Consider the following 13649-nt stretch of genomic DNA (forward strand, 5'->3'; position numbering starts at 1 on the left):
GGTCGGGCTCGAAGGTTCGAGCTCACGGGGCTGTCGGAGAGGAGATGAGGGTTGGGTGGGTGCAGAGAAGAGAAGGGAGGGAGGGAGGAGTGAGGGAGAATGGATGGGGTGTCGGGGAAGGGGTGGGGGAGGTAGAAGAAGACCCTTTAAAAAAAATTAATATTATTTTATTATTTATTTTAAAAAATTTAATCCACGTGGCACCTAATCATTGTCCACGTAGGTGCCACATCATCATTTAACGGAAGACTTAACAATTTGACTAACGGATGTATGAAACTGTTCCAAAATTTACACTTTAGGTATGACTCTGGAACAAAAAAAATTTGATGTACTAAATCTTAAAAACCACGAAACATGAGGGTAGTAAACATTCTTTTGACCATTGATTTATAAGACATGGTCCATCTCCAACTCAACTTGATTGGACAAATTAAATTCGTAGAATATTTAACATATTAATTTTGCCAGTAGGTATACAGCTAAGATGCATATCATATTATCACTTTCTTGGTCCCACTCTTCACTAAAAGAATAATTTACATAATACGAGTTAGCCATACACTGTTTTGTGCTAGTAAAACAAAAATATTTGTATAAAAACTTACACATATTACATATCTTTATTTTACCATCAAATTATGTTACTGTGGCAGTGTACATGTGCCATGTTACCATGTAAGTCTTTCTCTTAAGTCTGTGAACACAAATTAACCTAATTAATCATGTAGTATGTCGGTCTTGCTACACACAAATTCGAATCCCCGTCCTCCAAAAAGAAAAGGTTTCTCACAAACCTAATCACTAACACAGATCCTGATGCTGAATATGGTGCGTTATCTTTATCTCTATTTGTTTCACTGTCTAACGAATCATATCTAACACTAATCACCGAGGATGGTCCTCTTTAATTATGCTAAATTCCCAATCATTGAAATCAAAGTCCCTAATCCCTAAGATTAAGATATAAAAATTATTCTATCCTCTACTTAAGTCCTTTTTAATTAATTTTAAGAAATTTTATTTGAATCAATAATTTTATTCTACGCCCAACTCACTCTCTATACTGTATTATTTTAATTAAACTATTAATATCTTCTTAAACCCAATTTAACTATCTAAACTCTCCTCACAAATCCAATTTAATATGTATTTTCTCTAGACCCATTTAAAAGATAAAAACACAAAGTCAAAGAATATGTTCCTCCTTCCGACAGATTCATCGACTTTTTTTTCAATTCTTCATGATTAATAGAAATAGAAATAGAACTTAATTAGAATTGGTGAGAATTAATTCATCGTTTAAGTTTACAGGAGGATGACAGAAAGGACATTACCAACACCAGACACTTGCTTTTGATGGAGTCTCCATCACTCTCTACAGTGTTGCTCTCAATAAATTCCAAGTTCTCTTGCATGACCATGTTAAGCAAGCCGTCCTCTCCTCTTGGGGTCCCACCGCAGGGCTACAACATTAATTTCAACATAAACCCCCTCTTTGTCAAGGCAAAAGCTTGTGGATAGATCTATTTTTTCTTTTGTTTTGCACACGAAATTCGGCTAACAAAGTCTTTTTATTGCAGGCAATACACTCATAAACCCTAAACAAAATAATTCAATAAAAAAAAAAAAAACTTGCACAAATCACTTCATCATACCTTAATAGGAGGATCCAAAATTTTAAAATCAACATCTATACGTAAAAAAGAGCTTATTTTTCTCTATGAGATAGCCTTAGGATTTCAACCAAAATAGAACATAAGAGAAAGATTGCGCAATGGAAAGGGTTTGATTATTGGGTATGGATTTATTGATAAAAAGTTTTATTGTTCACTTCATCTCGTACTTGATCATAATAATACAATAGAGTAAAAATGTCAATTCACATTTAAAATTTATGATGCGTGTATAAAAAAGGTTATATGGATTCAAAAAAAAATTCCATCGAGTTTTGATGCATGTGAAGACTCTTTTAGAATTATCTTGTATCAACGACCGACAAAATCGTGCATTAACATGCATACACATAACTTTCCACACATCTTTCTTTAATTATCAAATTGCCACCTCAGCAGTCATAATCTTCTTTGTCTTTCCTCTTTTGGACAGTAGAAAAATTATTCTTTTTAGTTAGGGGAGTATTTTTGCTCACCACCATAAACTATGGTGTATGCTCATCATACACCTAATCAATTGACACGTGTCATTTCATTTAATCTTGGTTGATTTTTTTCAAAATTGAAAAACTAACATTTAATGTGAGAGTTAACTAGAGTTAAGTGAAATGACACGTGTCAATTGATTAGTTGTATGGTTAGCATACACCATAGTTTATGGTGGTGAGCAAAAATGCTCGTGTTACATTAAACATGAAAATTATTTTCTGACCCTTTTTTCTATTTCCGTATGCTCGTGTTTATTATGTCTCTTTAATTTTTCTTTAACTATTTAATTTATTTTTTTAAAACAAAAAATAAGCATAATTTGCAGAAGGAGAAAAGAGAGATGTACGGAAATTATTTCCCGTGATGTATCAAACATTTCCATATACACTTAATTTAGAGTAAATGAGAAAGAAATAAAGAGATTGAGCCAGGTTAGCAGGGTGACAACCAAATGGAAAAGAAAGGAAGACAAACCCTTTCTCTCTCTACGTCTGAGATGTAAATGACAGACTGGCATTAGCAAGGTCAAGCAGAGAGAGAGAATATATATATATATATATAGACAGATAAATATGCCGTTCATATATATATATATATATATATATATATATATATATATATATAGTGTGTGTGTGTGTGTGTGTGTGTGTGTATAGACAGATAAATATGCCGTTCATATATAGTGTCTCTGTGTGTATATTCCTTCTTTGTCCTAGAATTGTCCCTCAATTATCGCCTTGGGTTCTGCAGAGCTAGAGAGAGAGGGACGAGATGAGTCTCTTTGGCCTGGGAAGCAGGTTTGTACCTAATGATCCCAATTTTTTAAATCCAAAACTATATTGGATTCAGGATCATGAACTCTAGAACCCTATATTTTTTTTGTCTCGGGCTTTTTTCTTGGGTTTTTGTGACGATTGTGATATACCTGTCATGTTTGATGCATGCTTTTGCAGTTTGCACCAAAACTCTTGTCATATTTTGTTTTGCTAGAGGATTCTGCTAAATGGGGATCAATCAAAATTTAAAATTTTATCTGTTTACTCACTGAAATTTGGATCAGAAAAACAAAAAACCCAATAAAAATTTGTTTGTTCGAATTCGGAACATGTTTTTTGTTTTCGTCCTTCCCCTGAATCACATCTTTGATAATTCCATCTTTGATAATTCTGCAGAAACCAGAAGACATTCCGGCCGAAAAAGAGCGCTCCGTCCGGCAGTAAGGTTGGTTTATTACATACATACATTCCTCAGCCAACCCTAATCATGCTTACTTACTTCTGTGGTTTTTGAACTTTAATCTTTGAAGAAGATTAAAATTCAATGAAAAGCTAGTGTTAGATTGGATATTGGTTTTAGTTTTTTAATGTGTACTTAATTCAAATTCATTATATTATATTTTTGTTTTAATATTTAATAAAAATCTTATTTAATGTCATTACATTAAAATTCTATAATTATTATACGCATTTAATTCATTAATTTTATTTTACTTCCTCTAATTAGTATACCTAAACATTCGAATCATAATATATTTTACTACATTAGTGTACGAAAATGTCCATACCTAAATATATTGTAGCACCTAAATATATTGTAGTGAATTAGTGGCACATAAGAAAATATGCAAAAACATAAGCATACCGAAAAATTTCGTATCTAAATATATGATACTAAACTAGTGTACCAAAACGTCGATACCTAAATATATTATACTAAACTGGTGTACTAAAATGTCCATACCTAAACATATTATATTAACCTAGTGTGCCAAAATGTTCGTACCTAAATATATTGTAATGAATTAGTGGCACATAAGAAAATATGCAAAAACATAAGTGTACCGAAAAATCTCTACAAAAATATTTTCTTATATAACTAACCATAATGAGAATTAAAATTTATAATATTTTCATAAAATTTAATTTGAACACCATAAAATTATAAATAAAATAAAATAAAAAGACATTGAATACATATGCTGGCATTAAATAAAGTCTAAGGACTAAAATCAAATTTTAATGTTGTATAAGATATTTTTCTAAACTTCATCTTATTTAAGGATTAAAATCTAGTTTTCTATTTTTTATTTCTCAAAGGTTTTTCATGATTTTTTTTTTCCTGATGGAAGCAATATGTTTATATATATACGTTGATAAATGCAGGGTGCCCAGCTTCAGAAACACATTGATGCTACTTTGGGCAGTGGCAACCTGAGGGAGGCGGTTCGTCTGCCTCCCGGCGAAGATATAAACGAATGGCTGGCAGTAAACAGTAAGAACTTCAATATGATCATCATAATTCTTATGTTGTTAATGTGTGCATGTTTATGTATCGATACAAAATTAACCGGGAAAATTGTTATTGCACTATATTTTTAACTTCTTTCAATCTTGAACTTTTTCCGCAGCTGTCGATTTTTTCAACCAAGTGAACATTCTATATGGAACTCTCACGGAGTTCTGCACGCCGGTCAATTGTCCGACTATGTCTGCAGGGCCAAAGTATAGTTCTTGATCGTCCAGTAAATTCTTTATATAATTTTGTTAACTCTGATCAATCCTCCCCATTCGACATCAGTTCCTTCGATAAGCATTTTTTTGGGAACATATTTCCTGAGTGCTAAGTGTGGTTAAACTCTCCACAGGTATGAGTACAGATGGGCTGATGGAGTAAACATCAAGAAGCCGATTGAGGTCTCCGCTCCAAAATATGTCGAGTATCTAATGGACTGGATTGAAGTTCAGCTCGATGAGGAATCCATCTTTCCTCAAAGATTGGGTAAGCAGAAAACTTTTCCGAAGTTAATTAGACCTGAATTTTGATGAAGCTCCCTCCATCAACTTATCTGCTGTTATGTGTTACAGGAGCTCCGTTTCCGTCCAATTTCCAAGATGTTGTCAAGACCATTTTTAAGCGGCTGTTTCGCGTTTACGCGCATATCTACCATTCTCATTTCCAGAAAATTGTGAGCTTGAAGGAAGAAGCTCATCTCAACACTTGCTTCAAGCACTTTGTCCTCTTCACATGCGTAAGCTTTTGCCCTACCTCCTTTCTTTCGTAAGTTTAAGTTCTTCGCTTCGATTCTATTTGCTTGATGTTCATTCTTCGTGTTGTGACGCAGGAATTCCGCTTGATCGACAAAGGGGAGCTTGCGCCTCTTCAGGACCTGGTTGAGTCCATTTTACAGCCTAAGTGATCTCTGGAATTTTGGTCTGATGTTTCTGGATTTTGGTTCGGTTTTGGAGCACACAATTTTGTCAGCTTCTTTTCTATATCCCTCTCCTGTCCTTGTTATGGACCATTTTCTTAGATTTTGGGAATTTTAAGAAAGCTGTTTCTGCTTGTAATTTATGTTCCAAGCAATTATCTCATGTCAAATTACAACCGTACAGCCTGTTTGATCAAAATTGCTAGTCGTGCATCAGTTTGGATGATAGGATTGGTAATTTCATTCAGGTTACTTGTAAGCGACTCAGATTCACCGGTTAATTTCTTGGAATAACGCACATTCAATCGTTAAAGTTAGCAATGTATATCAAAACATTGTTATACTCGGATTGACGAAAAAATGTGAACCACTTGACATAACCCTGCCCTGAGAGAAGCCCTACAAGCCAACAACCTTGGTCCCCGAAATCTCTGGACCGGCCCTGACAAAAAAAGGTAATTCCACAAGTTGCAGCTGGAAAAATGATCCATGACGAGTGAATGAGTCATTTGATAAGGAAAAGGAGCTTGTAATAAATTAATATTCTTTGAATTACATTTTTGTAATCTTGAAGTAATACATTCGATTCAGTATCAACCCTTTGTATCCAATCAAATTTTGAAACCCCCTATGTTATGGACGAAAAAAGAACGAAAAATTAAGTGCAATATAAAACAACAGTGTAAACTTAACTGCTGTGGTACACTGGCAAGGAGGTCTTCTGTTCATCGTATCAATCTTTACTTTCCAGTGGTCGCTCGGGAGAACGCACACATGACTTCTGTGTTGAACCTCAAATTAGGCTGCAAACAACATCGTGTCACAGTTCTACACTACTCGAAGGTTTTTTTTCTTCACCCAAATGAGCTGGTGGAATTGCCAACCAACCTACTGATTTCTCTTTGCAATTGGAAATTTAAGATTGCCACTCCCTTGCTGATTCGTTTGAAATAATGGCAGCACAGACCTTGATGTCTTGCACGCTGCTGAACTCATACCGTGATTTAATGCAAAACCTGTTACCGCACTCTACTTTTTCCTTCTTGCTTCACATATACAGCCTGGATATGGATTTGCGTAAAAGCTTTCCTCCAGTTTTGGAAACTCGCCAGCCTCTCTCAGATATGGAGCTCCAACTCTGTCTATGTGAAGCTTTTTCACCTTGGAACTGAACTTGTTCCAAGAGATTTTTCCTTCGTCAAACTCATCAACAAGTTTCACAAAATTCATCCTGCATCCCCAATGGAATGGAACTTAATGTACGCTGAAAATGTAATGAATGAAAAAGAAAAATAATCATGCTAAAAGGAGTTGTAAGAAAATAGGTTATGTAATTACCTGTCCGGATTAATGGTCTTCTTAAAGTTCTCAAAGCGCCTATGACCTTGCACTGCTTTTGCCATGTTTCCATCATATGTATAAAGAAAAACGCCACTCTGTAAGGCAACAACATAGTCTATACCAGCCAACATGTTCTGATGATTCCTGAATGGATTCAGCTCTTCGTCTTTAGCAAGAGTGGAATGGGAAAATATGTTCGGGAATTCATCCTCAAGATGTTGCATACTTCCATTCCCATAAGCTTCACCAGCTACCAAGTAAATCCTGGTACCGGATGGAAATCCAAGCCCTCTGAGCAAAAGCGAAGTCTCCCTTGGGGTCAATGGGCAGCCCCCAAGCAACCTTCTCTCTGTCCCATTAATTTCTTTCTCCTTCCAGTGGCTGACTTCATATCGCATTCTACGTAGTTCTTCATCCTCTTCTGCTGTCAAACTATGACTGCAGCCCGTAAATGCAAGCATATCCTTCTCATACCTGATGAGGAAATTACAATTTACATAAGAGGGAGATAAGTTTACAATAAGTTGCTGCAATCACCCTACATATCAAAGAAAGCAAAAGAAAACCTACTTTTACTAATGCAAATTCATTATATATATATATATATATATATATATATATATATCAGAGAGCTTAAGGGGAGGGATCCCCATTTTTTGAAAAAAATGGGAATTAGGTGTGGGGCCCACTTCACATCGAATTTCAACAATCCGAACCGTCTATTTTGTTAGTCTCGATTCATAGATCACCCTTGCAAAAATTCAATTCAATCCGAAACCATTTGCCCATTTAATTATCAAGATCAAATTTCATTTTTTCTTATATAACAAAGTATTCGTTCATTTCCTTGAACCCAAGTAGATGTCTTAAACATTTCCAATTTAGCTAATATTTTGCAAGGATGATCTATGAATCGAGACTAACAAAATAGACGGTTCAGATCGTTGAAATTCGATGTGAAGTGGGCCCCACACCTAATCCCCATTTTTTTCAAAAAATGGGGATCCCTCCCCTTAAGCTCTCTGTATGTATGTATATATATATATATATATATCAATACAAATATTTAACGTGAATCGCCATTTCATCTCTGAAAGATCACCAACTTCATGCACACCAAAAGAGTGAAATGGTCCATCGGATACTAAAGTTAAAATTTATACACCACTTGCCTCAAATGAAGAGCAAGATAAGGGCCTCCACTTTTCCGCATTCTAGAAATCAAGGTTCTTCCAAGTTCTTCTATTGGAGCTGAATACTTCAATGCCCTGTAATTCACACGGCACCTCAGCCTTTGAATGGAAATTGAGAGGTCATTGTTGGCAATTCGAGAATCCGTATGAGTGAAATAGATTACTTTGTGCTGCTTCAACAGTGGGAGAACCTCTGACTTATAATAACTAGCCTGGACAAATGAATGCAAAACAAGCTAATCAGCTGGCAATAATTAATCTAAGAAATAGTAATAAATGATATGAGATACGTTGGGAATTACAGTTAAGCATAGCCATTCGTGTGCATTGAATGGACAAAATATCTGGATCGTTTTTAGAACATAGCAGAGCATCCCTAATGAATGCTCAACCTATGTTCCTCTGGCAATATTACAGTAATAAACATTACTGTACGTTGGATAAGTTTACACGGACGCTGACCTTAGACCAAGATATCAGTGTTTTGTTGAAAGGCTCGATTCCAGCATAGGCAGGGGGTAATGTCTCTACTATGTGGATATCATCCTTTAGAGTCTCAATGAAGTGTTGCCAATTGAACAGATCTTTAAAACCACTGCGAGTAGATATGAAGTACTTAGTTCAGATTATACCACCAGGAAAACTTTAACGCAATCATATCATTTGGAGCATAAAGAAACTTGAACAACTATATGATATACTCAGAACTACGGAAATAAACAAACCTCTCATCAGCCCAGTAGCTAGTGTGATCAAGTGAAGGTAGGACAAGCGTCGCCTTCAAGATCTTAGCAACAGCAACCATATCACAGATCTGCACTCTCAAAATATAATGCATCAGACTATAGTTAACACCAATGAAATCTTAAACAAGTAGAATAATCAAAATGCACAATAGCCAGACCCCAAATCTCATCTGATTCAAGCCGCCATTAGCATTTATAAGAATGTAACCGTTGGTATTTGCGTCCAGCTCTGCCAAAAGATGCAAGTAGGACATGAGATAATGAAAACCTCAAGCTCACAAATCTAAACACACAGAGGCCAAAGACAGAGAAAGAGAACAGTAAAGTCATTTGGTTGCATGTGTCACATACGTTTGTAAGTTTTTGGCAACTCAATGCACTGACTGAAATTCTCACTGTTCGGTCGGGACCAGACACCTGTGTACTGAACCAGAAGTCAATTTCCATACCCTCAATTACTTTCAGGAAACAAGAGAGCAAAAAGCGAAAGGAATGTGATCAAGACTTAAGATTTAAGACTTACTTCAGCGCTTTTCTCTTCAACGACCACACGGTTCACACCAGACGCCATCATTATTGTTTGTTCAACATGACTTCCTCCATCCCTATATCCATATTCGTGAGAGCTTTGATCCATCCGTTTTAAAAGATTCATGGAGTCGGCACCATCCTAAATTTAGAAGAAACCATCTTAGGAAAATTTGAACAAATACACGAAAAATCTAACATAGAGCAAATGCAATCCATCCTAAAAAAATCTCATCAAGCATAAAACATACAGTATCGAAAGCACTCACTCACTCGAGCACGCGCACACACATATGAAAACATATATATAAACATACAACCATATATTTCTTTTTTTATTCGAGCGATATTCTAACCAATCAGAGCTACGGGAAGGGGATTCGAACTGCTCTAGCTAACTTAGCTACGAAATACAAGCATATTTTATAGAAACATAATAATTTGCCAACCTGGTTGGACGAAGCAGTTTCAATAGCAGATCCAAACCAACCAGTAGCACAAATCTTCAGAATCCCGAGAAACAAACAAACCCCACAAAACGCAAAGAACATCCAATGGCCAAGCTTCCGCTTCTCCCTCAACCCCAAGTCCGCCACCACAGATCCAATTGGCCTCCTCAGGAACCCTCTCACCGCAACTCTCTGGCTTACATGGTTGTGGGTCTGCTTCCTTTCCAAAAATGAGTCAAACCCATCAGCCGGAACCGGGTTCCCGCCGATTTCAGATCTGGGCGAGTTCAGCTGGAGATCAATCTCGTACTCGCCGACGAACCCGCCATTGCCGCCGTTGGTGTTACTGCTACTTCCGATGTTGCTGCTGTGAGAACTTCCATTGTTGGAGGCAGCAGCAGCGCCGGCGTTGGGGTTGCGCTTGAACGAGTGAGCTCGGCGAGTCATTGCGCCCGAGAATCTCGGGCTGTTGACTCGCTGCGAGACGCCATCGCCGGAGTTGTGGAGGTGGTGGTGGTGACCCATGTCCTGAAACTCTGTAACACTGTAAAACGCTGCGTTTTGAAGCGATCAGAGTGGTATTTATTGGTTATCGTTGGTGATTGGATTAGGTTGCGATCGCCATTAAAGCTGTCCACAAAGCAGCAGCAACAGCCAGGCTTTCTCTTCTCTTCTCTTATCTTTCTCTCTCTAGAATTGTGACGCGTCAGAAAGTCCTGAAATCCGAAAATGTGTTGGGGGCGGAATTTGGATTTGTTTAGTAAGGCGGTGGCCAGCCAATGAAGATGGTGACACTAATTCCGATTATAATATTTGGATCCAATATTCACCATGATTCCATTTTCTTTCCGTTTTTTTTATTAAAAAAGATTTAAGATATTATAAATAAAATTTTGTAAATTAAATGACATATAAGTTGATGATTATGTTATTATTTAAACGTTGATAAATATGCTTATAAAAGACACATTATTAAAAAAAATAAAAAATAAAAGAGGAACAACTGGTGACGAGCCACGATTATCCACCACATCCAAGAGCCAGAAAGACTCACAGAAGCATTTCAGCCTCTATTGACCACAAGTCTGGCTTCCACACCAGCAACAGGTTTCGAACCCTCTAGTTTTTAGTGCGAAGGAAGTCTCAAAATCTGACATTTACTACTGAACTACTAGCTCTTGGTTATAAACAACATATTATTTAGTTTGCTAATTTTATCTACAAATTTAATTTTATTCGAAAGAAATATATGTAATTTATTTGGATGCTGACTTTGATTGAAATGTAAGTTTGACTGCAGAGTTGATAGCGCTTGCATGATTGCATCCTTTATTGGGAGAATACTTTTTTATTCTTTATGAATAACTTTGACTAATACTAATCGTATTCAATACTTTTCACCATCTCAGATGATTAAATTTCTTCTAATTTAAATATTCGTGTAAATTATATTTAGCTGTTAGATGATGATTTATGATTGTATTGATGAGTTTTGAGGTCTTCCTTTTGAGAATCTACGAGCAACAAATGCATATTAACGTTAAGATTATATTAATTTAGATTAAAAAGCTTTAAATATTCATATTTTAATGGTTTACTTTATTAAGTTGTCAAATAATTTAAATTTTGGATCTATACTATAATATTGTGGTTAATGTGTACTTATTATTATTATTATTATTAAGGAGATAAAGATAATTCAAAACTATTACAATAATTTAAGGAAGAAGAGAGTTTCGAACCCAAAACACAAGAGTGAAAACTTAATATCCTATCTACTAACATATTGGACCACACATGCTAATTAATATGCACTTGGTTCTCATAACTCCCCAAAATAAGAACCTTTGGAGAGCATAATTGTTGTATTGAATAAGTATTTTAGTCAAATTCTGAATTGTGTAATATTATTGATAGGATAATGCTAGGTAAACTAAATAATTATTGATATGTACATGTGTATAATTTAATAATTATTAATATGTATACATATATGATATATGCATGTATATAAAATGCACTTGTGTATATATATATATATATATATATATATATATATATATATATATATATATGTAAAGTGTATGTATATATGCAAGTAAAATGCACTTGTGTGTGTATATATATATAATGTATGTATATATGCAAGTCAATAATCACAATGGGTCCAAATGGGATGACAGAAAGAGTCCAGACCTTTTAGGACGACGCGTCTTCTCTTATTTGTATTTTAGTATATTAATTTTGAACATACTTTGTTTGTGGGGTGTGCTCGCATCCTATTTTTTTACTTCTCACATACTTCTTGTTAATTTCTATTCGTTGATTTTCTTCAATTCATCCGATTCGATAGTCGAAAATCAAAAAAATGTGAAAGAAATAAAAATGGGTGTGTGGATATCACACCCCTTGTTTGTTCACTCATGTTTGCTAGTGTGAATGCGTGCCCAATTGTAAACTATATAGAGAATTGAAGGGACATTACCATTATGTTATACGTACGGAAAGATAACTCAATATCTTAACCAATGATCCTAAAAAGTGTTGCCATTTTCCTAGGAAATACATCATTTCTGGATCTCTTCTACCAAGGTCACCGGATCAAATAATCCGAGCTTTTGAAATTTCATCAAAAGGCCCACCTATTTTAATCTCTTAAAAGCTATAATAATTTTTTGCCGTTGAATAAAATTTCAAATATCCAAATCACTTGATCCGGTGACCTTGATGAAATGGAAGAGATGATCTTACACATTACCATTGTTTTCTAATCACACAAACTCTAGTATATGCTTCTTTGATCATTTTTACTGAAAGTGTTTTTTTTTTTTTTTTTTTTTTTGTCATTAGTTAAATTTGGGGGTGGGGGAGTCAAACTTGGGTGAGATGGGAGTTTTCTTGGCTCTAGTGCCACTACAACTAGGCCCCCATCCTTTACTGAAAGTATTTTTGGTGAAATGGCATTGGAACTAATTCTTAATAAAAATGCGAGTAAATCTTGAAAAAACACTTGAAGTAGTTATTACATGAAGCACTTCAAGTGCTTTAAAACCCATAATATTTTCACTAAAAACTCTTTCAGTTATTTTGAAAGAGCTTCCAACGAGCCCTAAGAATTTTAATCTAAGTGCTTTTATAATTGTGAAACACTTTAACCTATTGTGTTAAACGTGTTATCACTATCTCGAAATTCTTAAGTTCAAATTTCTCGGGCTCCATCTATTGAACATATTTTTATGGGTGGTGCTATGCATTCACTATTTTTTACTTTCCATACACTCTCTGTTAATTTTTGTATTTTAATCATTTTAAATTCATTCGATCAGACAGTAAAAAAAAAAATATGTGTGTATAAATTAATGTTTTTCATAACTCACGATTGGGATGAATTCAAGCTGCCTGGTTGGAAAGTAATGGAATTAGACCTGTCTGGGCCTCCGGGCATCCAATGTTCTTCCTAAACGACTAAACGAGGAGTTTCCGAGTCATTTCCCTTTGGCCATTTCTCAATGGTCTATGGAACGAAAATTCGACATTCATTGACAAAAAGAAAAGGGACAAGGGAAATTTCCATGGATAAGGATTGTTTGCCCTTCCACTTCCGATGCCCTTCCGTGCCTTCCTGTTTTGTATGGTCACGGTTAAGCCACATTAACATTTTATTGTTTTTTTATAGAGATAATAAGACAAAAATGAATAGTAATATAAAATGTTGACGTGGTTTAATCATGACCACATAAATAGGAGGGCACCGAAAGTGGGAGGGCAGACAATCCTTGTCCAATTTCCATTTAACAAGTTTCTACGCGTGGAAGAAACAGCGGTTTGTAGTTTGCGAAACCCTAGAGATGGTTTGGGGCTAAAAGTAGCATATTAGTCGTCGGTTGAAATTGGAAATGACTTTGTATCGTTGTTATGCAACTATGTTTGTGTTAAATTACAAAGTGATCACCATGCAAAAGGATATAAGATGACTTGGGAGAAAGTTTATCATTTTATTATAATATTAGTTGAATGGT

At 35.3% G+C, this 13649-nt stretch overlaps 2 protein-coding genes across 4 annotated transcripts; one reads left to right on the plus strand and one right to left on the minus strand.

Moving 5' to 3' along the window:
* The first annotated feature begins 2584 nt into the window (after positions 1 to 2584).
* On the plus strand, positions 2585 to 5549 carry LOC126606892 (MOB kinase activator-like 1A). 2 transcript variants are annotated; one of them, XM_050274293.1, is made up of 8 exons: positions 2585 to 2689; positions 2916 to 2962; positions 3338 to 3386; positions 4328 to 4436; positions 4573 to 4666; positions 4810 to 4943; positions 5030 to 5193; positions 5287 to 5549. In XM_050274293.1, the coding sequence occupies exons 2-8, from the start codon at positions 2937 to 2939 to the stop codon at positions 5359 to 5361; spliced, it is 651 nt and encodes a 216-aa protein (XP_050130250.1). In that variant the 5' UTR covers positions 2585 to 2689; positions 2916 to 2936; the 3' UTR covers positions 5362 to 5549. The 2 variants fall into 2 exon arrangements, with proteins under 2 accessions (XP_050130250.1, XP_050130242.1); XM_050274285.1 differs by lacking the exon at positions 2585 to 2689 and having other exon boundaries at positions 2795 to 2962.
* A 332-nt stretch (positions 5550 to 5881) lies between these two features.
* Positions 5882 to 10393, minus strand: LOC126606884 (O-fucosyltransferase 35-like). 2 transcript variants are annotated; one of them, XM_050274276.1, is made up of 9 exons: positions 9631 to 10393; positions 9177 to 9323; positions 9005 to 9077; positions 8812 to 8882; positions 8633 to 8721; positions 8370 to 8502; positions 7880 to 8119; positions 6712 to 7181; positions 5882 to 6604 (listed from the first exon to the last, which is right to left on the minus strand). In XM_050274276.1, the coding sequence occupies exons 1-9, from the start codon at positions 10153 to 10155 to the stop codon at positions 6403 to 6405; spliced, it is 1950 nt and encodes a 649-aa protein (XP_050130233.1). In that variant the 5' UTR covers positions 10156 to 10393; the 3' UTR covers positions 5882 to 6402. The 2 variants fall into 2 exon arrangements, with proteins under 2 accessions (XP_050130233.1, XP_050130222.1); XM_050274265.1 differs by having other exon boundaries at positions 6712 to 7188; positions 7887 to 8119; positions 9631 to 10392.
* Between the last annotated feature and the right edge of the window lie 3256 nt (positions 10394 to 13649).

The sequence above is a fragment of the Malus sylvestris genome, chromosome 2, assembly GCF_916048215.2.
Source record: "Malus sylvestris chromosome 2, drMalSylv7.2, whole genome shotgun sequence".
NCBI lineage: Eukaryota > Viridiplantae > Streptophyta > Magnoliopsida > Rosales > Rosaceae > Malus > Malus sylvestris.